This window comes from Pelophylax lessonae (assembly GCF_965119305.1).
Source record: "Pelophylax lessonae genome assembly, chromosome: 9".
In the NCBI taxonomy this organism is placed as follows: Eukaryota; Metazoa; Chordata; class Amphibia; order Anura; family Ranidae; genus Pelophylax; species Pelophylax lessonae.
This window is the reverse complement of record NC_138776.1, coordinates 134,408,628-134,434,719: the sequence shown is the minus strand read 5'-3', so window position 1 is coordinate 134,434,719 and position 26,092 is coordinate 134,408,628. Positions and strand designations below refer to the sequence as shown.

The 26,092-nt window shown below is 43.2% G+C and overlaps 1 protein-coding gene across 1 annotated transcript in view; it reads right to left on the bottom strand.

The window, feature by feature from the left end:
* The window catches only part of SIRT1 (sirtuin 1), a 31,963-nt gene extending 18,040 nt beyond the window's left edge, over window positions 1-13,923 (bottom strand). Inside the window, exons 1-4 of the mRNA XM_082267658.1 lie at window positions 13,576-13,923; window positions 8,263-8,376; window positions 5,139-5,380; window positions 2,851-3,003 (exon numbers count right to left, since the gene is read on the bottom strand). Of these exons, the coding sequence (XP_082123784.1) occupies window positions 2,851-3,003; window positions 5,139-5,380; window positions 8,263-8,376; window positions 13,576-13,903 (837 nt within the window). The 5' untranslated portion in view covers window positions 13,904-13,923. The remainder of the gene's footprint in view (window positions 1-2,850; window positions 3,004-5,138; window positions 5,381-8,262; window positions 8,377-13,575) is intronic.
* Between the last annotated feature and the right edge of the window lie 12,169 nt (window positions 13,924-26,092).

Here is a 26,092-nt window from a genome sequence, read left to right as displayed (position 1 = left end):
CGCCTCTAAGTGTAGCAATATGGTTCCATTTAAAGAAGGTTCAACATTTAGCAACTCACATGGTTGATGAATAAAACAGGCACATCTAAGTATGCAGGCATCCGGGGTAAAGCTGTCCACATAGACTATCTTCTGCACCGCCGGCTGCCAGTCTGTAATCTTGACCGGGAAGAGCACCCTGCAGTAAAGCGATCTGAAAGCGAGGGGCAGCATGGAAGGGATGACCTAGATGTCGGTGAGGAGGATGGTCTATGTGGACAGCTTTACCCCGGATGCCTGCATACTGTGCCTGTTCCAATCATCAACCATGTGAGTTGCTAAATGTTGTACCTTCATTAAATTTAACCATATTGCTACACTTAGAGGCGCCTCTCTTCTCTTTTATACTTAGCTGTGACTTGAGGCTACTTGTATATCAAATCATCGCTTGTATATCAAGTCAAAATTTATTTGAAAATTTTGCTTGTCTTGCAAAGCGCTCTTAAACCAAGTTACTCTCAAACCAAGGTTTTACTGTGTATATTATATATATATATATATATTTATATTATACACACATACACACACACTAATGCTGTTATGGTCTGCAGATCCCAAGTAAATCCTGCAGCAATTTTGTGCGTCGCCTCTGCACAGGCGATGTTGTTTGCCGCCTGCACTCACCTGTCCACTGGCTGGAAGTAAGCAGACATCTGAGCAATCTTTAGCCATGGCACCCCTGTGCCTTAAAAGGAGGAGGAGTGGGTTCCCTCCAGGCAAACCTGCCCTCAATCTATCCAAAACTTTATATGTGCACCTACCATGGAGGCTCTCAAAATATATAGCGTTAGTACTGCAGGCAATACTGGGGTGGCTTATCACGGCCTCTGCAGCTTACGAATGCGTCGCTCTCTTGTGTGCTTCCTGCTGTTATAGGTTGCCATTTGTTTAAACAGATTGCAGCAGAAGAAGCATCATTTGATGGCTTCAGACATGCAACTAGTCTGCATTTTCAAAACATTGAAAGGAACGAATGCTTAAGAGTCGGTTCACACTGAGGCGACACGACTCCTTACTACTTCGGGCGCGACTTGTGTATTACAATGCACCACGACTTCGGAGCAACTTGCAGGGGCTTCACATAATGGAAGTCTATGCAAGTTGCTCCTAGGTCGCCCCGAAGTAGTACAGGACCCTTTTTCTAAGTCGGAGCGACTTGTGTCGCTCCTATTAGAACGGGTCCTGTAGCGGTCAATGGACCGCGAGGGAGCGTGACTTGTCAGGCTGACAGGTCGCCTGACAAGTCACGCTAGTGTGGACCGGCTCTAAACCTATTACTAAAGGATGTCGTAAGAGCCCAACTCAAACATGCATAGTGTTCAGTTTCTATAGTCGCCAGCTCTTGCCCGCCTTTTTCAAAGTCATTGTCATATGTTGCCTCACTAACATTGGTTAACCAACATTAGGTACAATACTGGAAGGAACAAACGAGCCAGTGATCAAGGAAATGGATTGCTATTTACATTATAGAGTACTAGGTTTGGTGCACTCTACAGGGGACAAGTGTCCTGCAGATACCTCAAGGTGCCCGCTATTTACAGAAAGCTATACTATGCAAACCTTTTACGCCTTAAATTAAAAAATAAAAATTTCACTTTAAAATAAATAAATGCACATTTTTGGCAGGTAACAAAATGTGCATTTATTTTTTTTTTGTTGCAGAAGCCTGGAAAGCATTGCACCAACAATCAGCAGTTCGTTGATGCCATGCAGGTCTCATGCACACTGTCAGTGTATCAGTACATGCCGTAGGGGCAAGCGGATACTCCCTGACAGGAAGACTCCATAAAACAATGCGCTGTGGTAGTTCATTGAGAATCACAAGCCAACAGCTGCAAAAGGATGTCGGGGCTTGTAGTTCATTCAGACATGGCCGTGTGGGCAGAGCCCCCCGCGCTGTATTCAAACATTGGCAGCTAGTGCGGCGGCTGCAGCACTGGGAACGTGTTATGTGTTCCACCCTAAAATCAGGTGGAACATGTGTTCACTCAAAAGGCGAACTTATCTTTTAAAACAAATGCAAGATCTCAGACAACAAAGCTTTCATTTTCTTCTATCCGCTTACAAATAAAAGAAGCAATTTCCTTCTCACTGATGTGCAATTAATATGTCCCACAGGCAAGCCTCATCAGCCAAATGCTTTGTAATATATCTAGATGAACTCTCCTTAACCAGAGGAAAATATAAAATCCCACTATGGTTGCATATTGTCTCATTTTATTCCTCCTAACAAATGTTATTCTAACTTTTAATATACCAGTGTATCTGCATTTTCGATGATGTTTTAAAAAATGAGTAAAGTGGACTTCAGTTATGTTTAATGTTATTTGCATGCATGCTAATGTACAAGTGCAAGGCCTATAAAGTTATTCATTCTTGTTCACAAAAATAACTGAACTCCCGCTGACAGTGCCCTCGTCTGCATTTCCCACATATTTTGGAACCATATTTGTTCTGGCATTATCCAGGGTCAGATATCTATTTTTTTGGACTAAAATGTTAACCCATAGATAAGTCATGTGAATCCTGCAGCCTGTGAAATTCCTGACTACATTCACATGTTGTTTTAGACAGATCAGCTCTCTGCTGCTGCCTTTCACCTAGTGGCGTGCTATGTAGTTGCAGTCACAGTGATCACTGGAGAGGAGACTAAGCAAAAGCCTTCTACAAGGCTCTCTGTTGCCCCCCCAGCCTTTTTTCTGGATTGAATATATAGATGTCACTGAGAAACAGATGTCCACCTCTTTCACTTTTTTTCACAATATGGTGATAGCGTAGTGGTTGAGCAATTATACTAGAACTTAAACTCACCTTCGCAAATTTGAAAAATGGTCTTGGGTCCTTTCTAAAGTATTCAATATCAAACATGGCTTGAGGATTTGGAAGATCAGGAAAATCCACTGCCAAACGTGCATAAATTCCATCCCTTGATCTAAAGTCTGGGATTCCACAGGAGACAGAAACCTAAAATGTGTAATAAACAAACCCTTAGGTTAAATGGTTATCAAGGCACATCCTAATGCAATGAAATTAGACTGACATGTTTAATACTTTTAACTCTAAAAACTTCACACCAAGATTTCATAAAACCGCACTGGCCATGGTTTTGTACACTTCGGGGTTTATTTACTAAAGGCAAACAGACTGTTCACTTTGCAAGTGCAGCTGTACCCTGCAATACAATAATCCATAGAGGTTAGCGAATGAGATGAATCTCTGTTGACTTCAACTATCCAATCACATGTAAGTAAAAATTTGGTTCTCTAATTTTCCTTGCATGTGATTAAGTATGCTTTGCAAAGTGAAGTTTCACCACATTTGTTAAACTCTGGGGAAAATTAACTTGCAAAGTAGAATTTCTCTTGCAAAAGTGAACAGTGTATTTCCCTTTAGTAAATCAACTCCATTTAGTGTAGAGAGAATAGCTAATACTGTGAAAAAGTTCTCAGGTCGACAAGGGTACCACATTCCAAAGAGCTTGGATTACGCTAATGTTGACAAAAATTAATATACATAAATCAGGCTTTCCAGATTAGATGTGCACTTATCCAACATGTCTATTTAGTCTAGGTTCACATCTATGAAGGGTGATGCGTTTTTCAGGCAAGTTTTGCAGGCTTTTGTTCTTATGTCCCTTTAAAAAACAATGTATAGCACTAGTTGCTAAGGAGAGGGCCGGGAAGCCAGCCGCTGCGTCTAACAACCAATGAGTCATCACCTGTCAATGGAGTTCCCCACTGATAGCTGAAAAAAAAAAAAAAAAAAAAAAAAAAAAAAAACACGCGGGGTCCCCCCTCAAATGCATACCCTTAACATGGGGGGAGGGTTTGGGGCAGAAGGAGCACCCCCAAGCCCATGTTGATGGGGAGAAGGGCCTCTTCCCCACAACCCTGGCAAGTGGTTGGGAGGTAATAGGGCAGGGTGCTTAACGGAATCTGAAAACCCCTGGATCCCAACCCCCCCCCCATGTGAATGAGTATGGGATACTATTTACCACCTATTCACAAACAAAAATAATAAAAAAAATATGCAGTGTAGTGTTACAAAAACCAAGAGACTGTTCTTGACAAGCCCTTTATTAAAAATGAAGAATGTCCCCTGTCGTAGCTCCAAAGACAATCACGATGTCTTCTTTTTGCACTTCCTTCGCCAATGTTCTCTTTCTACCCTTTCCTTCCCGCTCCTTAGCAATCAGCAATATACAGTGTTTTTAAAAAGAAATTAAAAAAAAAAAAAATGCCTCAAAAATGCAACACTTGCATTTCTGGTGCAACTCCACTGAAGTCTAATACAAGCAAGATGCAATCTGCTACAGGAAAAAATAGTCCCCAACCCCTTTCCAGAAACGCACCGGCTGAAAAATGCATAGATGTGAACGTGTACTATAGGAAACCATGTTAAATGGACTGTAGTGGGTTACCTTAAAATGGATAATGCACAAAAAAGTGCATCGGTGTAAACGTAGGGAAAGAATAGAATGGTTTGCTTGTGAGTGGATTTGCATATCTGTGCAAGCTACTTGTAAGGCTGCTTTTCAAATGATGCCTGGTTATAAAAGCTTACACGTTTCCTTTACCTGAAATTTTGGGATAACCCTAACTGTTCCTACCCCCCCTCTTAATGCCCAAGCTTACTAACCTGTGTAAATAACATGTATATACATGCCCATTTTCAGGCAGCTTTGGTCTGTTTAAGTGATCCTGCTCCCATGTCATCCACCGACTTTTCAGGGGAGAGAGGGAAGCGCCAACAGATGGGCCATTGAAGCCTATGGGTGATGTAGCGGCTCCAAGCGCAAACAGCTAAATGTTGTCAGAGCGTTCTCTCCTCTCCCCTGCAGTCACCGCTGGATGACATGAGAGATTATGTGACCGGACCAGCCTGGCATGAAAACAGACAAGTATACACATCTTTCTCAGACAGGTTAGTAAACCAAAGTGTTAGTAGGGGGAGGGGGGACAATTGAAGTTAAAAGTCGTTAAAGTGGAATTCTGGGATAACCCTAAGACTATGGTTCACAGCATGAAATCCACGTTTCCAAAACACGGTTATATATTCTAATGAATGCAATGTAAAATAGTCTGCAAAACACGGCTTACCCCAGCTCCAGTTAACACCATTATTTTCTTGCTCTCTTGCAGAAGTCTAACAGCGTCTTCAATAGTATTAATGTCTTTGCGCTTTTTCCTTTTTGGTGGATCTGACAGTATGTTGATCACAATTTGCCAAAGAGTCATATCATCTAGATCAGGTGGTGCAACAGAATCTGGAAGAAGATCCCTTAGAATGGTCCTAGGGTCAGTACCCATCATTAGGTGTCTCTGAACAAATGTGTAAGGACCTGAAAAAAACATAATTTGCATTTTATTTTATGATAATACATTATTAACCCCTTCACACCTAAGGGTAAACTAATCCAAATGCCTAAGCACATTTGTGACATGTGGTAGTAAAACCGTACATATCACAATTACCTTGTGTATCCAGGTGCATTATATCTCTTCAGGACAAATTGGACTTTCATTTGGTAGTTAATAGATCTGGATATCTCTTGATTTTTCTTTTTTTTTTATCATCAAAGAAAATGTAGCTGTACATTTGTTGTTACTACCTTAACCTACCACCAAAGAACAACCCAAAATAAATCCCCCCTTCTCCCGATAGTTGCAACGATACCACAATTGTGTATGTTATTTGTACCCATAATACAGCCCAGCAGCAATAGTGCACATTTTAGGGCTGAAACTAATCGAATATGAAAATATTTGTCAACTATTTTCATAATCGATTAGCTGGTCAGCCAATTATTTGGCCTGCATACAAAATGCATTATTTGTTTACATATCAGTATATACAGTGCAGCACACCTACAGCTCAGTACGCAATCCATACACGTCAGAATATACAGTGCAGCACACATAAAGCTCAGTACAACATCCATACAGGTCAGTAAGTGCCTGAGAACTTGTGAATATGTGAGGAGCAATGCCTCATGGGACATGTAGTCCTGGGAAGGAAGTGAGTGGTTCGAAAAGGCAGAAGTTTTTTTTTTTATACCATGCTATAGGAGCAATCTATACTATGCTTTACAGCTTGCTATAGGGGCACTCTGAAGGCAGGAGGAGCCAGAAGCGTTGGTGGGGAACCCCAGAGGAGGAGAATCAGGGCTGCTCTTTGCAAAACCATTACACAGAACAGGTAAGTATAACATGTTTGTTGTTTAAAAAATTAAAAATAAATAAAATCACTTGAAAGACAGGGAAGATCAGCATCTGAACCCGGAGAAGGTGGAGGCTGATGAATTGGAGGCAATATGAGGCGTTACAATTAGATTTACATTTAAAGCAAACTTTTACTAGTATCGTGCATTATTTCTAAAATTATTATATCCATGAAAAAAAAAAAGTCAGCATTTAGTACTACTTTAATATAAAAGATTTATATCTCCCTTTATATAGCTTCATGTCTGACTCCTAGTTAAAATGCCCATATATCCTACTTTCACAGTATAAACGAGACCCTTGTAGTAGCAATGATCTGTTCTTTTTGTACTTAAAGGGCCTTTTTTTTAACCCCATTATGACAGGTGATAAAAAAAAAAAAAAAAAAAAAAACAAAGCATGCTGCTGTTCCTGAATGTCTAACCTGGTTCACACCTATGAATTTTTTGGTGCTTTTTGCAGAAACTCACTACAGTTCATTTAACTTTGTTTCCTATAGGACATGTTCACATCTATGCTTTTTTCAGCCGCTGCATATTTGGAAAGGGTCAAGGACTTTTTTCAACCAAAACTGTGCTTTTTTTGCTTCAATAGACTTTAATTAAGAAGCTGAAGAAAAGCATGTAGTCAGTTTTTGCTGCGGTTTGTGTTTTTTAATCTGCCCAACAACAAATTGGGCACAAAAAAAAAAAAAAAAAAAAAAAAGCAAAATGCAGAACACAAATCGCGTGTGCAAAAAACGCAAAGCGCACAGCAGAAACGGATCAAAGCAAACTGCACAGGTGCGAACCCAGCCTTATGCTGACCTCATACACATCGGTTTTTGGATATTAATACGAAAAATCTTTGTACATTCGTGGAATGAAAGAATGTAATTTGAAATATTTCACTTGCTTTTAATATCGCATGTAACTTCTGAATGAAAACCACAAACACTGTCTAAAAATTCCTTTGATCAAGAAGTTTTCTATTTTGCTCCTTCTAACTTTCCCGCCACGGTTGTCGAAAACAAACGTCGATTTGACCCAACTAATGATTAGAAAATCGAACGAACATTCTTAAAAATGAAAATCTTTTTGAAGGAAGATTGTTTTTGTATGGCCAGCATAAGTGACAGCAGGCGCATGTAGCCTTTATCAAGTCACCTGACTATGACAAGGGAGTCCGTCATACATAATAGATTACAGTTCTGTCTGGAAAAACAAATAAATAAGGGTGGGTGGAGGGTTTAAGCAGGAGGGTAGAGGGGTGCACCAGGGGGATAGGACCAAGGACAGCAACCTTGACAGAGACCCAGCGAATGGCAGAGACCCAGCAGGCGCATTCTAGTTTGGGGCCAGTTACCCAGAGCCTCACAGTTGTGCAAGAGTTTGTCATGCAGTAGATGAATATAATAATTCCCGATATAGAGAGAGAGAAAAAAAAAAAAAAAAAAAGAAAAAAAAGGAGGATCGACCACAGATACCACGTTATGCAATTTCGGACTACATTTTTATATGAATTTCAAGAAAACTTTTATAACTTTAGCTCTTTTTTTTTTTTATGTTGGTGTCCAGCTGTGTCGCCCACATGCTAAATAAAAAAAAAAAATGCAAGACATTTCTTGACATTCAAACCCTAATGAGTTAGGAGTATTCGAGTTCCAACAAAAAACAGGAACCAAGATGTTCTACATAGCACATAAAAGCCAAACTTTGCTTTCTTCTAGAGTTCAAGCACTGCTACTCCTTTAGGTGCTATATAATGTGTCCCCTGCTAATCGCTGTGCTGCCCCCCTCCAAGCCATACATCATCAGTCATAGGAGGCACCATTCATCACACCTGAAGGAGTGGCTAGTATCGGCAACTGGAGTTCCTCAAGAGAACGCAACTTCCACCAACCTCTAGACAGGGAAGTACAAAATGTCACAGCAATATCTCAAAAAACATTTTTACACCCTCTGGTAGGGTCACTTGAAACTTTGGCTATTGTGAATTTTGGGAGAACAATGGCAATCTATACCTATGCAAGGCTTGGGAGTCCAGTCGCTGGAGCTGGCATGGGAAGTTCTATCTTCATCATCACTGTCACATGAATGAAAGCCACCGACAAGATCGTCATCTAAATGGAGGTCCTCTGTAAAGTAAAAGCAAACAAGTCATTTCAATTTTTGTTACATAAATCCTACACCATTGCCAAAATCAAATCACTAATTTTCACTGCAATGCCAACAGGGCAACATTCCTTCCCTGTATTTGCACTTTCAGCAGAAAACCAAAAAAATGTATAAAAAAACAATTGGCCCAACTGGTGCAAAAAAGCTGTCAAGTACGAATGTATAGTATGAATGAATAGATTTTAGAGAGCTGTTTTTTAGCTTCCTAGATATGGCTAAACACTGCCTCTCCATGCAGCAGCACTCTGGGAAAGGATGTTAACCCCTCACATTTTTGTAAATATTTTATTATATCTTTTCATGTGACAACACTGAAGAAATTACACTTTGCTACAATGTAAAGTAGTGAGTGTACAGCTTGTATAACAGTGTAAATTTGCTGTCCCCTCAAAATAACTCAACACACAGCCATTAATGTCTAAACCGCTGGCAACAAAAGTGAGTACACTCCTAAGTGAAAATGTCCAAATTGGGCCCAATTAGCCTTTTTCCCTCCCCGGTGTCATGTGACTCGTTTGTGTTACAAGGTCTCAGGTGTGAATGGGGAGCAGGTGTGTTAAACGTTGAAAAATGTAAAGTAATGCACTTGGGCGTCAAACACGAACGCAAGCTACTCACTGGGGGGGGGGGGGGGGGGGAAGAAACCTCTGGGTGAGTCTAGGATGGAAAAAGACCTGGGGGTACTGGTGACAACAGGCTTGGCAGTGGCATGCAATGCCAGGCCGCTGCAAGCAAAGCCAACAGAATACTGGGATGTATAAAAAAGGGCATTCACTCCAGAAATAAAGAGATTATTCTCCCACTCTACAAGACTCTTGTCCGGCCACATCTGGAGTATGCTGTCCAGTTCTGGGCACCGGTCCTCAGGAAGGATGTGCTGGAACTGGAAAGAGTCCAGAGAAGGGCAACAAAAATAATTGGGGGAATGGAGGACATCAGCTATGAGGAAAGACTACAAGCACTGAACCTATTCTCTCTGGAGAAGAGACGATTGAGGGGGGATAGGATATCAATGTACAAATACTGTACTGGCGACCCTAGCATAAGGAACAAACTATTCAGAGAAAGGAGATACAATAAATAAGACACGTGGCCACTCACTAAGACAGGGGTGTCAAACTTAATTTAATCGCGGGCCGCATCAGCATTATGATAACCCTCAAAAGGGTCAGTTGTATCTGTAAGACTAGATGTCAAGAACGTCCCCTACCCTTACATAGGACGTCAAGAGCCTCTCCACCATCAAAAGTTGATTCCCCCACCCTCCCTTACATCACAGTTCACCTCCCATACCTTGTGGTGCTGCTGGGAAGAAGCTGGAGGCATTGCTGGAAAGCAGAAAGTACAAGGTCTGGAGGAGGACTGGAGCTCTCCTGCAGCTACAGGAGAGGTACGAGGGCCACATAAAATGGCCTGGAGGGCCGGATTCGGCCCGCGGGCCTTGTGTTTGACACCTGTGCACTAAGACTAGAGGAAAAATGGTTTAACCTTAAACTAGGTAAGGGGTTTATTAGTGTCAGAGCAGTAAGGATGTGGAATTCTCTTCCACAAGCAGTGGTATCAGTGGGGAGCATCGATAGTTTCAAATAACTATTAGATGGGCACCTAAAAGACCACAACATACAGGGGTATACAATGTACGGTTAACAGCAAACACATACACACAAACACACATCATAGGTCGAACTGGATGGACTGATGTCTTTCTTAAACTTCACTAACTATATGTAACTATATGTGTTAAATTTGGTGTCATCACTCTTGCTCTCCCATACTGGTCACTGGAAGTTCAAGATGGCACCTCATGGCAAAGAACTCTGAGGATCTGAAAAAAAAAAAAAATAATTTTTGCTCTACATGAAGATGGCCTAGGATATAAGAAGATTGCCAAGACCCTGAAACTGAGCTGCAGCACAGGGGCTATGACCAGACAGCAGTTTAACAGGACAGGTTCCACTCAGAACCGGCCTCGCCAAACCAAAGAAGTTGAGTGCACGTGCTCAGCATCATATCCATCAATTTGCTGAGACAGAGCTGTCAGATCCCGGCTCTCCTCTATGGGAGATCAGATAAAAATGGACCGCCTATCCGTTTTCATCCGATCCTCCAGGCGGATGGAAAATAGGGTTTCCATCCGTCTAGATTTCACGGACAGGATCGGATAGCGGTAGGCGTCAGCAGAGATGTCTCCGCTGATCCATAGGGCTGCATGGAGCATCCAATCGGGTCCGCCTGAAAAACTGACAGGCGGACCGGATTGGAAAGCCTGTGTGAAAGAGGCCGAAGAACATGGATTACTGGAACCATGTCCTGTGGTCTGATGAGACCAAGATAAACTTATTTGGTTCAGATGGTGTCAAGCGTGGTCTGGGGCTGCATAGGTGCTGCCGGCACTGGGGAGTGAGGTGGCAAGATGGCCAATTAGAACAAAGATGGCTTGAAGTATTAATCTAGTTTTTCTCCTTTTCATGTCTATGCAACCTTGCAAAAAAGCGATACAAATATATTTAATGACTTGGAATATTTTGCAACAAAAAATCCCCTCCTTGGAGAATGAGGAACACTCTGAGATGTAATTGTCTGGATATCATGATCACAAGATATATATATATATATATATATATATATATATATATATATATATATATATATAAAAATGAAAATCCCTTCCAAAAATTGCAAACACCGAAATATCGACTTTTAACTCGGAGCTTGCCGAAGCTTTTACTAACTTTTGATTGGTCAAATAATATCTTGATACAACCTACTTTTTCATACGTCATATTGTATATTTAATCTCAAATGCGGAATAATAAATTTAGATCACTTTGATTCAATTCCCTGACTCTGGGTGATCTCTGTGTAGCTACAGATCTGATTTGGTATCACTGACTAATAGGTGTCAGGTATTTGTACCTGAGAGGAAAAGATTCCACAACAGGAGCTACTTACTGTTCATTGAGGGAACCATGAATGCCAACATGTACTGTGACATAGTGAAGCAGAGCATGATCCCCTCCCTTCAGAGACTGGGCCACAGGGCAGTATTCCAACATAATAATAACGACCCCAAACACACCTCCAAGACGACCACTGCCTTGCTAAAGAAGCTGAGAGTAAAGGTGATGGACTGGCTAAGCATGTCTCCAGACCTAAACCCTACTGAGCATCTGTGGGGCATCCTCAAATGGAAGGTGGAGGAGCGCAAGGTCTCTAACATCCACCAGCTCCCTGATGTCATCATGGGGGAGTGGAAGAGGACTCCAGTGGCTCTGGTGAACTCCATGCTCAGAAGGATTAAGGCAGTGCTGGAAAATAATGGTGGCCACACAAAATATTGACACTTTGGGCCCAATTTGGACATTTTCACTTAGGGGTGTACTCACTTTTGTTGCCAGCGGTTTAGACATTAATTGCTGTGTGTTGAGTTATTTTGAGGTGACAGCAAACTTACACTGTTATACAAGCTGTACACTCACTACTTTACATTGTAGCAAAGTGGAATTTCTTCAGTGTTGTCACATGAAAAGATATAAAATATTTACAAAAATGCGAGGGGTGTACTCACTTTTGTGAGATACGGTGTATAAATTGCGTCCCCGGCAACACCCCATACAGGAAGGCTCGGGAAAAACCCCAAACAGAGGTGAGAATTACAGTGGAACAGATAAATGGTGTCCCCAGCACTGTTCATGTACAGGAGGGGCTCAGGGAAAACTTAATGGAGGTAAACTTTTAATAAAAGTTGTATTGTGCCCCCCCCCCCAGTGTACACATCAACTACCCCACCCACTACACATGAACGGTGTGTGTCCCCCCCCCCACCCACTACACATGAACGGTGTGTGTCCCCCCCCCCCACCCACTACACATGAACGGTGTGTGTCCCCCCCCCCACCCACTACACATGAACGGTGTGTGTCCCCCCCCCAACCCACTACACATGAACGGTGTGTGTCCCCCCCCCAACCCACTACACATGAACGGTGTGTGTCCCCCCCCCACCCACTACACATGAACGGTGTGTGTCCCCCCCCCCACCCACTACACATGAACGGTGTGTGTCCCCCCCCCCACCCACTACACATGAACGGTGTGTGTCCCCCCCCCCCACCCACTACACATGAACGGTGTGTGTGTCCCCCCCCCACCCACTACACATGAACGGTGTGTGTCCCCCCCCCCACCCACTACACATGAACGGTGTGTGTCCCCCCCCCACCCACTACACATGAACGGTGTGTGTGTCCCCCCACCCACCCACTACACATGAACGGTGTGTGTGTCCCCCCACCCACCCACTACACATGAACGGTGTGTGTGTCCCCCCACCCACTACACATGAACGGTGTGTGTCCCCCCACCCACCCACTACACATGAACGGTGTGTGAACCCCCACCCACCCACTACACATGAACGGTGTGTGTCCCCCCACCCACCCACTACACATGAACGGTGTGTGTCCCCCCACCCACCCACTACACATGAACGGTGTGTGTCCCCCCACCCACCCACTACACATGAACGGTGTGCCCCCCCCCCACCCACTACACATGAACGGTGTGTGTGTCCCCCCCCACTACACATTAACGGTGTGCCCCCCCCACTACACATTAACGGTGTGCCCCCCCCACTACACATTAACGGTGTGCCCCCCCCCCCAACTATACATTAACGGTGTGCCCCCCCCCAACTATACATTAACGGTGTGCCCCCCCACTACACATTAACGGTGTGCCCCCCCCACTATACATGAACGGTGTGTCCCCCCCACTATACATGAACGGTGTGCCCCCCCCACTATACATGAACGGTGTGCCCCCCCCACTATACATGAACGGTGTGTCCCCCCCACCCACTACACATGAACGGTGTGTCCCCCCCCCCGACTACACATGAACGGTGTGTCCCCCCCCCCCGACTACACATGAACAGTGTGTCCCCCCCCCCCCGACTACACATGAACAGTGTGTCCCCCCCCCCCGACTACACATGAACAGTGTGTCCCCCCCCCCGACTACACATGAACAGTGTGTCCCCCCCCCCCGACTACACATGAACAGTGTGTCCCCCCCCCCCCGACTACACATGAACAGTGTGTCCCCCCCCCCCGACTACACATGAACGGTGTCCCCAGGCTGAGAGAAGCCATGCCCACCTCCATAGTGAACGTCCTGCTCCACCAGCTCCCCGTTGATGAGTTGCTCCTCGGCCTGCACAGCTGGGTGTCGCTGTTTCCCGAACAGGCCCGGAAGAGGCGAGCTATCATTGTGCGCTCTGCCCGCTCCCTCCGCACAGGCCTCTCCCTCTCCCAGCACTCCCGGCTCCACAGACACTCCCGCTCTTCCTTCCTTCTCGCCGTACAGCGGCTGCCCGCCCTGAGACAAGTCTATCCGCTGCCTTTTAGCGACCGGCTCGCCGTTTTGTTTGGGCAGTGCGAGGAGATCACCGGTATGGTTAAATCCCAGCCGATCCGAGTCCGCCATTTTCCCACAGACTGAAGTAGGAGCCGCCCATCGAGCGGTGAGGGGAGCCCTGCCGCCCACGTGACACGTCTTCTGCCAATCACGGGCGAGTCTCGTGACGTAAACAATAACAAACCCTGTCACGTGGAATAGGCAGAGCGCAGGATGACGGGTGGAGGTGTCAGTGCGGGGACAGTGTACTGAGAGGGCTGGAATAGAAATACCTCATAGAAAAGAAAGCACCACAGTGTATACCCTCCCTTATAGCAAAGTGACATGTAGCTGTGATACAATAAACTTTGTCCAATACACCATACATACCAACCTTCTGTGTATACTGCTGCATTCAATACACAATTCTATGTATATTCATCGAGTCCAAGAACACACTCCATGTAAGTGCGAGGAGCCATCTGTGCCCCATTCACACTTGTATAAAGTACTCGAAACCCATACTTGAGTAAAAGTACAAGTGCTCCATCAAAAAGTGACTTGAGTAGAAGTACTAAAGTATTCAACATTTTTTGTACTTAAGTATTGCAAGTAGTTTTTTTTTTAATTTTGCTACTCAAGTACTGAAAGTAAAAGTACAAGTACTGTGTTATGTAATTATTAAAGAAAGAAGTTAAAAGTTTGAACATCATATTGTTTTTTATTATTTCAAATGATTAACCTAAGGGACAATCACAATTCCTTTGGCTGTAACTTTTTGTAAACAAAAACATATAAAGTATGTCCCTCCCTTTCCCCTTTAATGCCGATTCACACTTATGCGAATTCGCAGCTTGTTCCCGCATCGCAAATGCACCCCTGGCAGTTCACACTGCCATATGCGATACGCTGGGGGTGTCAATGTAATCTTAACGACACCTCCAGTTTGATCGCATATCGCAGTGCGATCTTGCAGTTCGCACAGGATCGGATCGCACAAGTGTGAACCGCTGTGCGATCCGATCCTGATGCGGCTGCAAAAAAGGGTCCTGTGCGTGTTTGCTGCGGCAAATGCATATGTGCTTTGGCGAACGCATAAGTGCCATGAGAGAGAGATAAATTGTATCATGCTGATGGCAAATATGCTTTCGCCTACGCATATATCCATTTGCCATTGAAAATTTAGGGATGTGATAGGAACCCATGATCCTGACTGTTGCTAGATCAGAGCCCTAACCACTAAGCCGCTGTGGTGATCAGATTTACACCTAGAATGATAAAAGCATAAACATATGTAACTAGAAGTTAACATTCTAATAAAATTCTATTTAGTGAACTGTTGTGGAATCTTTTCCTCTCAGGTACAGATACCCGACACCTATTAGTCAGTGATACCAAATCAGATCTGTACAGTAGCTACATAGAGATCAACCAGAGTCAGTAGTTTGAATCAAAGTGATCTGAAATTTATTGTTCCGCATTTTAGATTGAATATACAATAAGACGTATGAAAAGTAGGTTGTATCAAGATACTATTTGACCAACCAAAGGTTAGTAAAAGCTTCGGACAGCTCAGAGTTAAAAGTCAATATTTCAGTGTTTACAATTTTATGAAGGGATTTTCCATCAAGGATATTATGTCTTGTGGTTAAGATATCCAGACAATGACGTCTAAGAGTGTTCCTCATTCTCCAAGGAGGGGATTTTTTGTTGCAAAATATTCCAAGTCATGAGATATATTTGTATCGCTTTTTTGCTAGGTTGCATAGACATGAAAAGGAGAAAAACGAGATTAATACTTCAAGCCATCTTTGTTCTAATCAGCCATCTTGCCACCTCACTCCCCAGTGCCGGCAGCACCTATGCAGCCCCAGACCACGCTTGACACCATCTGAACCATATAAGTTTATCTTGGTCTCATCAGACCACAGGACATGGTTCCAATAATCATGAGATATATTTTTATCGCTTTTTTGCAAAGTTGCGTGTTGCATAGACATGAAAAGAAGAAAGAAGAGATTAATACTTCAAGCCATCTTTGTTCTAAGCAGCCATCTTGCCACATCATTTTCCCCCTCTTGAAAATTTACCGATCACCCTAACTACCTATTCACTCATCAGATCCTTCCAAGGGAGCAGCCCCTTACGCTTGGGACACTGGCCCAGAGGGCAAACCTCAGTGGGGGGTGTCCGAGTCTTGTTAAGGTTCTGAGGCGGAAATTGTTTCTTCATACATGGGGGGGGTTGAGGTGACAGATGTCTCATTACAGCATACTCAGCATTATCAATCTCTTCTTATTTCTGTATAGAGTTAAAATAGGTTGTCTCCTAGGCCTTGGTAACCTTATCAATCAAACATATAATTATTTTAATTCAACAGGTAACAAAGATCAGAATTATCGTAGACATCAATATGAATAGCCCAAGTCCCTGTATTTTAGGAGATATTTAGGATAAGGTAGGACCTCTAAAGGACTGTGCTCATCAGGATGAGCGGACACCATTGAGATCAGAGAGGCTATGGTACGTGTTCCTGCGGCACGCTGAGAAAGCCAACTATGGGCCTTATTGCCACAGACATAATAGATTCCTGACCCCAGTATGACCACTCAGGGGCAAAAATGGGTATTGATAACTTTTCTGCATAATACCCCAGTTGCTGTCTGAACAACAGAAACCCGAGGGCTTCTCCTAGGTGGGAAATGTCCATATTGTCATTCAATATGGCTTGTATTTTATGTTTTACGGTTTTATTTCTGTAATGCATGCAAGTTTCATTTTATGGGCTGTTCACAGTCAGCTGTGGGCAGGATATGTTTATCAGTGCTTGTGAACAGTCCACCCTCCCTTCATCTTTTTTTTTTTTCATGGAACGCTATACACACTGTGGGATTCTTGATTAGACCTGCAACTTTCAGGGAAACTAACATGTCCTTTCATGCACTGGTAATGTTTCTATAGGATTTTGAAAACTGTCTGATTTAGATTCTCTAATGTAAGTGGGTTTACTAGTACGGGTATAGTCTGGGACTCTGGGTGCAATTTTGAACATATCTAGCACTCTGAGTATCCTGACTTCCCGGTATTTTAAACCTTAACAGCGCATTGGGCCTTGGGTTGTCTGTCCCTTTTTTGTCCTGCCCCCCCCCCCCATTGTACCCAATATTGCTATACACATCAGAAATTGGAAGAAGATCATTGTGCCACCTTTTTGCAATGACTGGCATGAATCCATATATCTCTCCCTTCTACCTTGAGGGATGTTGGTGTTACCAATTGCACTCTTATTGGCCCCTCAAACCAAGATTCGAGACTTCTCCTGACGTGTCCTTGATTACTACCCAATCACCAGGCCTTACCTTATGGCTTTTAGTATCCTCATTTGAATCTGGTAGGGATGAAAACACACTGTTATGTACAAACCCAAATTCCAAAAAAGTTGGGACACTGCACAAATTGTGAATAAAAACAGAATGTAATGATGTGGAAGTTTCAAATGTCAATATTTTATTCAGAATACAACATAGATGACATATCAAATGTTTAAACTGAGAAAATGTATCACAACTGTCTTAAAGATAAAGTAGGGGTTTCCAGGCTGATAGGAAGAAGGAAGACCAGAGGACCAACACAATAAAAATTAAATGTATTAAATGTATTAAAACAGAATAGATATACATATAGGGATGTTTAAAGGTACATATAAAACATCCCTTATATGCAGCACATACGTTAAAAACCACAGCACAGAAATATTTCCCTATTGGGAACAATACATGCTTCAAGCTGATGTTGGTGCGTGAAGTCTTAGATGATATTCGGTTTGTGGGTCCCAATGAGCCAACGCGTTTCGCATCAGGCTTCGTCAGGGCCAGAGAGACCGAGCAATACCGATATTTCTTGCTGTAAATGACGATTACATAGCAGGTAGGAAGAATCACAATTCCTGAAGTTAGATAATGGTTGTGGGTGTTGAATTTTGTCTATACTGCTCTCTTATGTAAGAAAGTAAAGAACCCCCATATATCAGTGGCAATTAACCCATCTTGTCCTTAGTGAAAGTTTATTTCTCCCTCCTGGTTTTTAGTTCCAGAGAAATAGAATAACCAGGCTCATGTACTATAGTTCATTTCAATCCCATACGGACTCACTTGTCCACTCAACTATAGAGTCCACCTTAGTGGGGAATGGGGAATAAACCGCACAAAGCCAGGTAATATGCTTCCAAGCAATCCACTATAAATATATGGAGGCAGGCCTGTGAATGGTTTAAAGTATATACCATTCAGAAGTCATGCTGCCCATTCATGACCTTCAAAAACAACCTCAGCAACGGTGATTCTCCTCATATGCCTGCCTCCTGTATCATTTTACAGGATACCTCAAATGTATCATTTTAAGGGAAAAATAAGTTGATTTTAAATTTCATGGCATCAACACATCTCAAAAAAGTTAGGACAAGGCCATGTTTACCACTGTGTGGCATCCCCTCTTCTTTTTATAACAGTCTGCAAACGTCTGGGGACTGAGGAGACAAGTTGCTCAAGTTTAGGAAAAGGAATGTTGTCCCCATTTTCCCAAAAATAGAGCTTTCTTTTAGTGGTATTTGATCACCTCTGCAGTTTTTACACTATAAACAAAAAAAGAGAGACAATTTTGAAAAAAAAAAAAAAAAACACAATGTTTGTTACTTTCTGCTATAAAACATTCCCAATAAAAAAAATTTAAAAAAAATCAAATTTTTTTATCAGTTTAGGCCAATTTGTATTCTGCTACATATTTTTGGTAAAAAAAATCCCAAAAAGCGTATATTAATTGGTTTGTGCAAAAGCATTTACAAACTATGGGATAGATTTTTGGACTTTTTATTTGTGATCATTGTTTTTATTAGTAATGGCGGCGATCAGTGATTTTTAGTGGGACTGCGACATTGTGGTGAGTAGACATATGCCGGTTTCCGGTAATTCGATATATCGCGGTATTGCATAGCCACTGTATTGTTATTGTGGCATTTTTAAAATACCGAGTTCCTCTGCTCCTGGGTCTGACTTGTGAATTGATACATTTCAGTGAGCTGGATGACTCATTCACTCACACAGCTAAGCCTTTCAGCATTAAGTCTCCCAGTAACTATAAACAAAAATGATTACATTGTATCTTTTCCTTCCCTCTGCCAGGGAGAAAGGAAGTTTAACCTCTTAAAGACTGGACCTTTTTCTGACACTTGTTGCTTGCAAGTTAAAATCAGTTTTTTTTTTGCTAGAAAAGTACTTAGAACCCCCAAACATTTTATATATTTTTTTAGCAGAGACCCTACAGAAAAAAATGGCGATTGTTGTAATATTTTATGTCACACTGTATTTGCGCAGCAGTCTTTCAAACGCAATTAATAGACTTTAATGAATAAAAAAAAAAAAAAACGTAACAGTAAAGTTATCCCAATTTTCTTTTTTGTTACACAGAGAATCGTGATCTTTATTCCAAGCTAAAAAATCGTGATTCTCATTTTGGCCAGAATCGTGCAGCTCTAATACACACACACACACACACACACACACACACACACACTACATTATTATATAGCCATCAAGCAGTGTCTGGCCTACCTGGTGATGACTGGTCCTGGCGCTCTGATCCGATGGCCTGGTCTTTAACCACTTCCCGCCCGCCCTATTACAAATTGACGGCGGGAATGTGGTTGAGTTATCCTGACCGGACGTCATATGACGGCGGCAGGATAACACCGCTCTGGGCGCCCCCCGGGGGCGCGCAGAGCGGCGATCGGTGATGCGGGGTGTCAGTCTGACACCCTGCATCTCCGATCTCAGTAAAGAGCCTCTGACGGAGGCTCTTTACCATGTGATCAGCCGTGTCCAATCACGGCTGGTCACATAGTAAAACAGGAACAGCCGTTGATCGGCTTTCCTTAGTTCGTGCCTGACAGGCACGAGTAAAGGAGCGCCGATCGGCGGCTCCCCTGACAGGGGGGGGGTCGGCACTGGTAATCAGATCATTGATTACCAGTGCAGACCCTCGGGGGGGGGATGCCACTAGATCCACCAGGGATGCCCACTATGACCCCAGGGATGCCCACTATGACCCCAGGGATGCCCACTATGGCCACCAGGGATGGCGATCAGGGCTCAGGGAGCCCCCCATTGCCCTCCCCATCAGTGATGCCCACTAGTGTCCTCCCTATCAGTGCTGCCCACAAGTGCCCATCATTGCCATCCTTTAGTGTCGCCCACCAGTGCCCATTATTGCCCACCAGTGCCGCCTATCAGTGCCCATTAGTGCCCATCAGTGCCGCCCATCAGTGCCGATCAGTGCCGCCCATCAGTGCCCATCAGTGCCCACCAGTGCTGCCTATCAGTGCCCATTAGTGCCCATCAGTGCCACCTATCAGTGCCCATCACTGCCGCCTATCAGTGCCCAGCAGTGTCGCCTATCAGTGCCCACCAATGCTGCATATCAGTGCTACCTATCAGTGCCACATATCAGTGCCTATCAGTGGCGCCTATCAGTGCCGCCTATCAGTGCCACCCCATCAGTGCCACCCCATCAGTGCCACCCCATCATTGCCTCCTCATCAGTGCCTGTCAGTGCAGTCTCATCAGTGCTCGAAAAAACTTATTTATTTACAAAATTGTATAACATAAACAAAAAAACTTTTTTTTTTTTTTTTCAAACTTTTCTGTCTTTTTTTATTTGTTTAGCAAAAAGTAAAAATCGCACAGGTGATCAAATACCACCAAAAGAAAGCTCTATTTGTGGGGGGAAAATTATATAAATTTGGTGTAAGTACAGTGTTGCATAACCGCGCAATTGTCATTCAAAATGCAACAGCGCTAAAAGGGGAAAATTGGCCTGGGCGGGAAGGGAGGGAAGTGCCCTGTATTAAAGTGGTTAAAGGGGCAAATCCTTGCGATCCAGAAGTGGTTAAACCTGCAGGAGGGCCGGTGTTTTTATCTATTAATGACTTTACTATCGCTTTAGGCCTGGTTCACATGTATGCGGGTTGGCGGTTCACATGTATGCGGGTTGGCGGCCCACATTTGCACAGGCATAGCAGACCATTGATTTGAACGGGCTGCTATGCGCTCATTTTCCGCAGAAAAAAGGTGCATGCAGCATTTTTTTAAAATTCAGTGGCCTTGAAATCCATCCTGCTTTTGCACCATGCGACTAACCTGCAGTTCCTGCTCTGGCAAGCTTTCTGCATTTTTTGTATACGTGGGCACGGCATTTAAAAACAGTTTGCGTGTGCAGCAACGGCAGGTAAGTCGCATGGTGCAAAAGAAGGATGGATTTCATGGCCACTGCATTTTTTTAAATTCTGCATGCACCTTTTTTCAGCTGAAAACGCAGGCATAGCAGCTCAAGCCCATTCACATCAATGGGCTGCTATGCCTGTGCAAATGTGGGCCCCCAACCCGCATACATGTGAACCAGGCCTAAAGCAATAGTAAAGTCATTAATAGATAAAAACACCGGTCCTCCTGCAGGTTTAACCAATTAATGACTTTACTATTGCTTTAGGCCTGGTTCACATGTATGCGGGTTGGGGGCCCGCATTTGCACAGGCATAGCAGCCCATTGATGTGAATGGGCTTGAGCTGCTATGCCTGCGTTTTCAGCTGAAAAAAGGTGCATGCAGAATTTAAAAAAATGCAGTGGCCATGAAATCCATCCTTCTTTTGCACCATGCGACTTACCTGCCGTTGCTACACAGGCAAACTGTTTTTAAATGCCGTGCCCACGTATACAAAAAATGCAGAAAGCTTGCCAGAGCAGGAACTGCAGGTTAGTCGCATGGTGCAAAAGCAGGATGGATTTCAAGGCCACTGAATTTTAAAAAAATGCTGCATGCACCTTTTTTCTGTGTAAAATGAGGGCATAGCAGCCCGTTCAAATCAATGAGCTGCTATGCCTGTGCAAATGTGGGCCGCCAACCCGCATACATGTGAACCGCCAACCCGCATACATGTGAACCGCCAACCCGCATACATGTGAACCGCCAACTCGCATACATGTGAACCACCAACCCGCATACATGTGAACCACCAACCCGCATACATGTGAACCAGGCCTAAAGCAATAGTAAAGTAATTTATAAACAACACCTCCTTCAGGTTTAACCACTTCTTGACCACAAGGATTTGCCCTCTTAATGACCAGGCCATCGGATCGGAGCCGAGCGCCAGGACCAGTTATCACCAGTTAGGCCAGACACTGCTTTAACCAGGCCTAAAATAGGTCATCACAGAGTCTGTACTGACTGACTATATAATAATGTGCATAAGTGAACCAAAGCCCCTAAATTCAGCAATGAAATTGAAGTGAGGTGGAAATTTAATAATTTAAATTTAATAATAGAATACCGTGATAATACCGTATACCGTGGCAAAACCTTAATCAATTAATCGCAGCATGAAAATCTGATACCGTCACAAGCCTAGTGGTGAGCAAATCTGACACTAAAGTCAGTTATTCTCTATTCTGGCTTTCTGTCAACCTAAGGATAAATATTCAAGTTTTAAATGGCACTCCTTTTGGTCCTGAAATGTTAGTTTATATAGAGAGAGACTTTCAAGGTTGAAGAAGCACAGTGTGGGATGAAAAGGACAGATGTCCTTTAAAATATGAAAAAAAAAAAAAAAAAACCTTGGTAGGCTTTATCACAACAGGAAAGCCTATTTTGTCCCCAAAAAATGGTGTACAATTCACTAAATTATTATAATTTATGACAAAGTTATTGCTCGACAAATACCCTCTAGCTAAAATGTGAATTTTACTCTGCTCCATATGTTGTAAACAGATGCAAGAGCTGAACTTATCAATAAACAAGATACGGTGAGAATTAATTTATTACAGAACAATTAGAATAATTTAATCATAATAAACATAGAAACATGGAACAGAGATGGCAGAAGAAAGACTGAGTGCTGCATCGAGCTTGCCTTTTTTATTTTTAATATTTTTAAACTATTTTTCTTTGTCTAAATATAGATCTATGTTTATCCCATGCATGTTTTAATGCATCAAGCATCAACTACTCTTTCCATAACATAATACTACCTAAAAATAGTTTTACACTTTGCTCCTGATAAATTGAGGTCTTGTCCCAGTGTTCTCCATCTTGGCCTCATTGAAAATAAAGTCTTTTCACCCCTTGATGTATTTAAAGTTTTCAGCCATGTCTCCTGTTTTTTCCCTTTTCTTCAGCCTGTACATATTAAAGTGGTTGTAAGAGGAAAAGTTTTTGTTTACCTTTAAGTTTTCTCTACATTAATGTGAAAAACCTTTCACAAATTGCTCCCCCCAACCCCCTTTAAACACTTACCTGAGCCCAATCTCGATCCAGCGCTATACCTGTCTACAGCAGCCCTTCTCCTCTCTCTCTCTTCTCTCAGAAGACTTACCATTAGCTCCTGCTGCTAGCAGTCAAAGCCTGTGAAGAGGGAGTGGGGGGGGGGGGGGGTGAAGGCTAAGCTGTGCTGTCTGTGTCTATAGATGGCTTGCTATGGGGGGGCACTCAGAAAAGAGGAGAGGCCAGGAGCACCAGCAGGTTTGGGGACCACTCTGTGCAAAACTATTGCACAGAGCAGGTAAGTATACCATGTTTGTTAATTAACCACTTGCCGACCAGTCACTGGGACTGTACTGCGGCAAAGTGGCTCGATTCCGTCCAGCGACGTAGACCTACGTCGCTGGTACGCCGCTGGACTCCTTCCCTTGTGGGCGGGGCTCGCGCGCCGCCGGAGGCTCGCTCCCGCTGTTTTCAGTCACAGCGGGAGTCGGGCCAGGGTAGGAGCAGCGGCGATCGCCGCCGCTCTTCCTCGGTCGTCGGGGAATCGAGTCTGGAGATCCGCCCGCTTGTGTAAACAAAGCGGGCGGATCTCCTAAGTGACAAACAGTGACAGATTGCAGTGTTCAGCATAGCTGAACATGCGATCTGTCCCTGTGTCACTCAGTCACCTCCCCCCACACATGTTAGTAAGCACCAGGCATACATTAACCCCTCCCTCTCCAATAAAATTAACCCCCTCCCTGCCATTGTCATTTTTACATTAACAGTGCATATTTATAGCACTGATTACTGTAGTAATGTCACTGGTACCCCCAAAAGTGTCAAAAATGTCAGTCAAGGGTCCGATCTGTCCACCGCAATGTCGCAGTCCCACAAAAAAAAAATCGCAGATCGCCGACATTACTCGTTAAAAAAAAACCACCAAAAATGACAGAAATCTTTCCCTTAGTTAGTAAACGCAATAACTTTTGCGCAAACCAATCAAAATACGCTTATTGTGATTTTTTTTACAAAACATAGGTAGCAGAAAACAAATTGGCCAAAAATTTAAAAAAAATTTGATTTTTACATTTTTTTGGGGGGGAATTTCATATAAAAAAATGTGAAAAATATTGTTATTTTTTTCAAAATGTATGCTCTCTTTTTGTTTATAGCGCAAAAAGTAAAAATCACACAGGTGATCAAATACCACCAAAAGAAAGCTCTGTTTGTGGGAAAAAATGGACGTCAATTTCGTTTGGGTACAGCGTCGCATGACTGCGCAATTGTCAGGTAAATTCGCACAGTGCTGAATCACAAAAAGTGGCCTGGACGTAAGACAGCAAAATCCTCTGGTGGTAAAGTGGTTAACCACTTGCCGACCGCCGCACGACTATCTACGTGGGCGGTCAGCCCCTCACAGGCAAAGTGACGTAGGTCTACGTCGCTCGCCTGTGAGGGTTTAGGGAGCGAGCGCGCGCCGCCGGAGGCGCGCTCCCGCTCCCGCGTGGTCACGGACCCCCCCGCGCGCGTGACCGGCGGACCCGATCGCCGCCGGCCACTCTGCGATCGGCGGGGGAGAGGGAGATAGTCAGGCAGCTTGTGTAAACAAGCTGCCTGTCATTCTCCTCTCTGTATGAGAGCTGATCACATGGATCTACTATGTAGATCCATTGATCACTCCTCATACAGTTGAAGCCACAGCCAATCACAGTTAGAATCACGCCCCTAGGGACACACACAGCCCCTCCCTCTCAAATAAAGTTAACCCCTTCACTACCAGTGCATTTTTACAGTAACAGTGCATATGTATAGCACTGATTACTGTAGAAATGTCACTGGTAACCCCAAAAGTGTCAAAAATGTCAGTCAAGGGTCCGATCTGTCCGCCGCAATGTCGCAGTACCGCAAAAAAAATCGCAGATCGCCGCCATTACGCGTTAAAAAAAAAAACAACAAAAATGACAAAAATCTTTCCCTTTGTTAGTAAACGCAATAACTTTTGCGCAAACCAATCAAAATACGCTTTTTGCGATTTTTTTTACCAAACATAGGTAGCATAAAACAAATTGGCCGAAAATATTAAAAAATTTTGATTTTTACATTTTTTTTTGGGGGAATTTCATATAAAAAAAAGGGAAAAATATTGCTATTTTTGCAAAATTTACGCTCTTTTTTTGTTTATAGCGCGTGATCAAAAAATCGCACAGGTGATCAAATACCACCAAAAGAAAGCTCTGTTTGTGGGAAAAAAAGGACGCCAAATTCGTTTCGGTACAGCGTCGCACGACCGCGCAATTGTCCGTTAAAGTCACGCAGTGCCGAATCGCAAAATGCCCTCTGGTCGTTTAGCAGCCAAATCCTCCGGGGCTTAAGTGGTTAAAAAATTAAAATCAAAAAGTTAACAATCGCTTTAAGTTCCTAAAGTCTCTCCTAATATGTTTTATCCCTCAGACCTTTCACCATTTTTGTTGCCCGGCTCTGGACTTGTTCTATCTTATCAATTTTTTTTTGTAAGTGAGCTCCAGAACTGGGAACAGGGGGCTCAATCCACTAAAGAATAGCTCATGAGATAATTGAATCTTGTGACACATTTCTTCCAATTATCTAATGTGATGCTTAAAATTTTAATTTACTATCACCTTATGAGGTATTTACCTCAAAATGCAAAAACGCTCTGTAAATACCTGATAAAACGGCATTAACCACTTAAGCCCCGGAGGATTTGGCTGCTAAAGGACCAGGGGTTTTTTTGCGCTTTTTTACTGCGTGACTTTAACGGACAATTGCGCGGTCGTGCGACGCTGTACCTAAACGAATTTGACGCCCTTTTTTTCCCACAAACAGAGCTTTCTTTTGGTGGTATTTGATCACCTGTGCGATTTTTTGATCAGGCGTTATAAACAAAAAAAGAGCGTAAATTTTGCAAAAATAACAATATTTTTCACATTTTTTTATATGAAATTCCCCAAAAAAAAAAGTAAAAATCA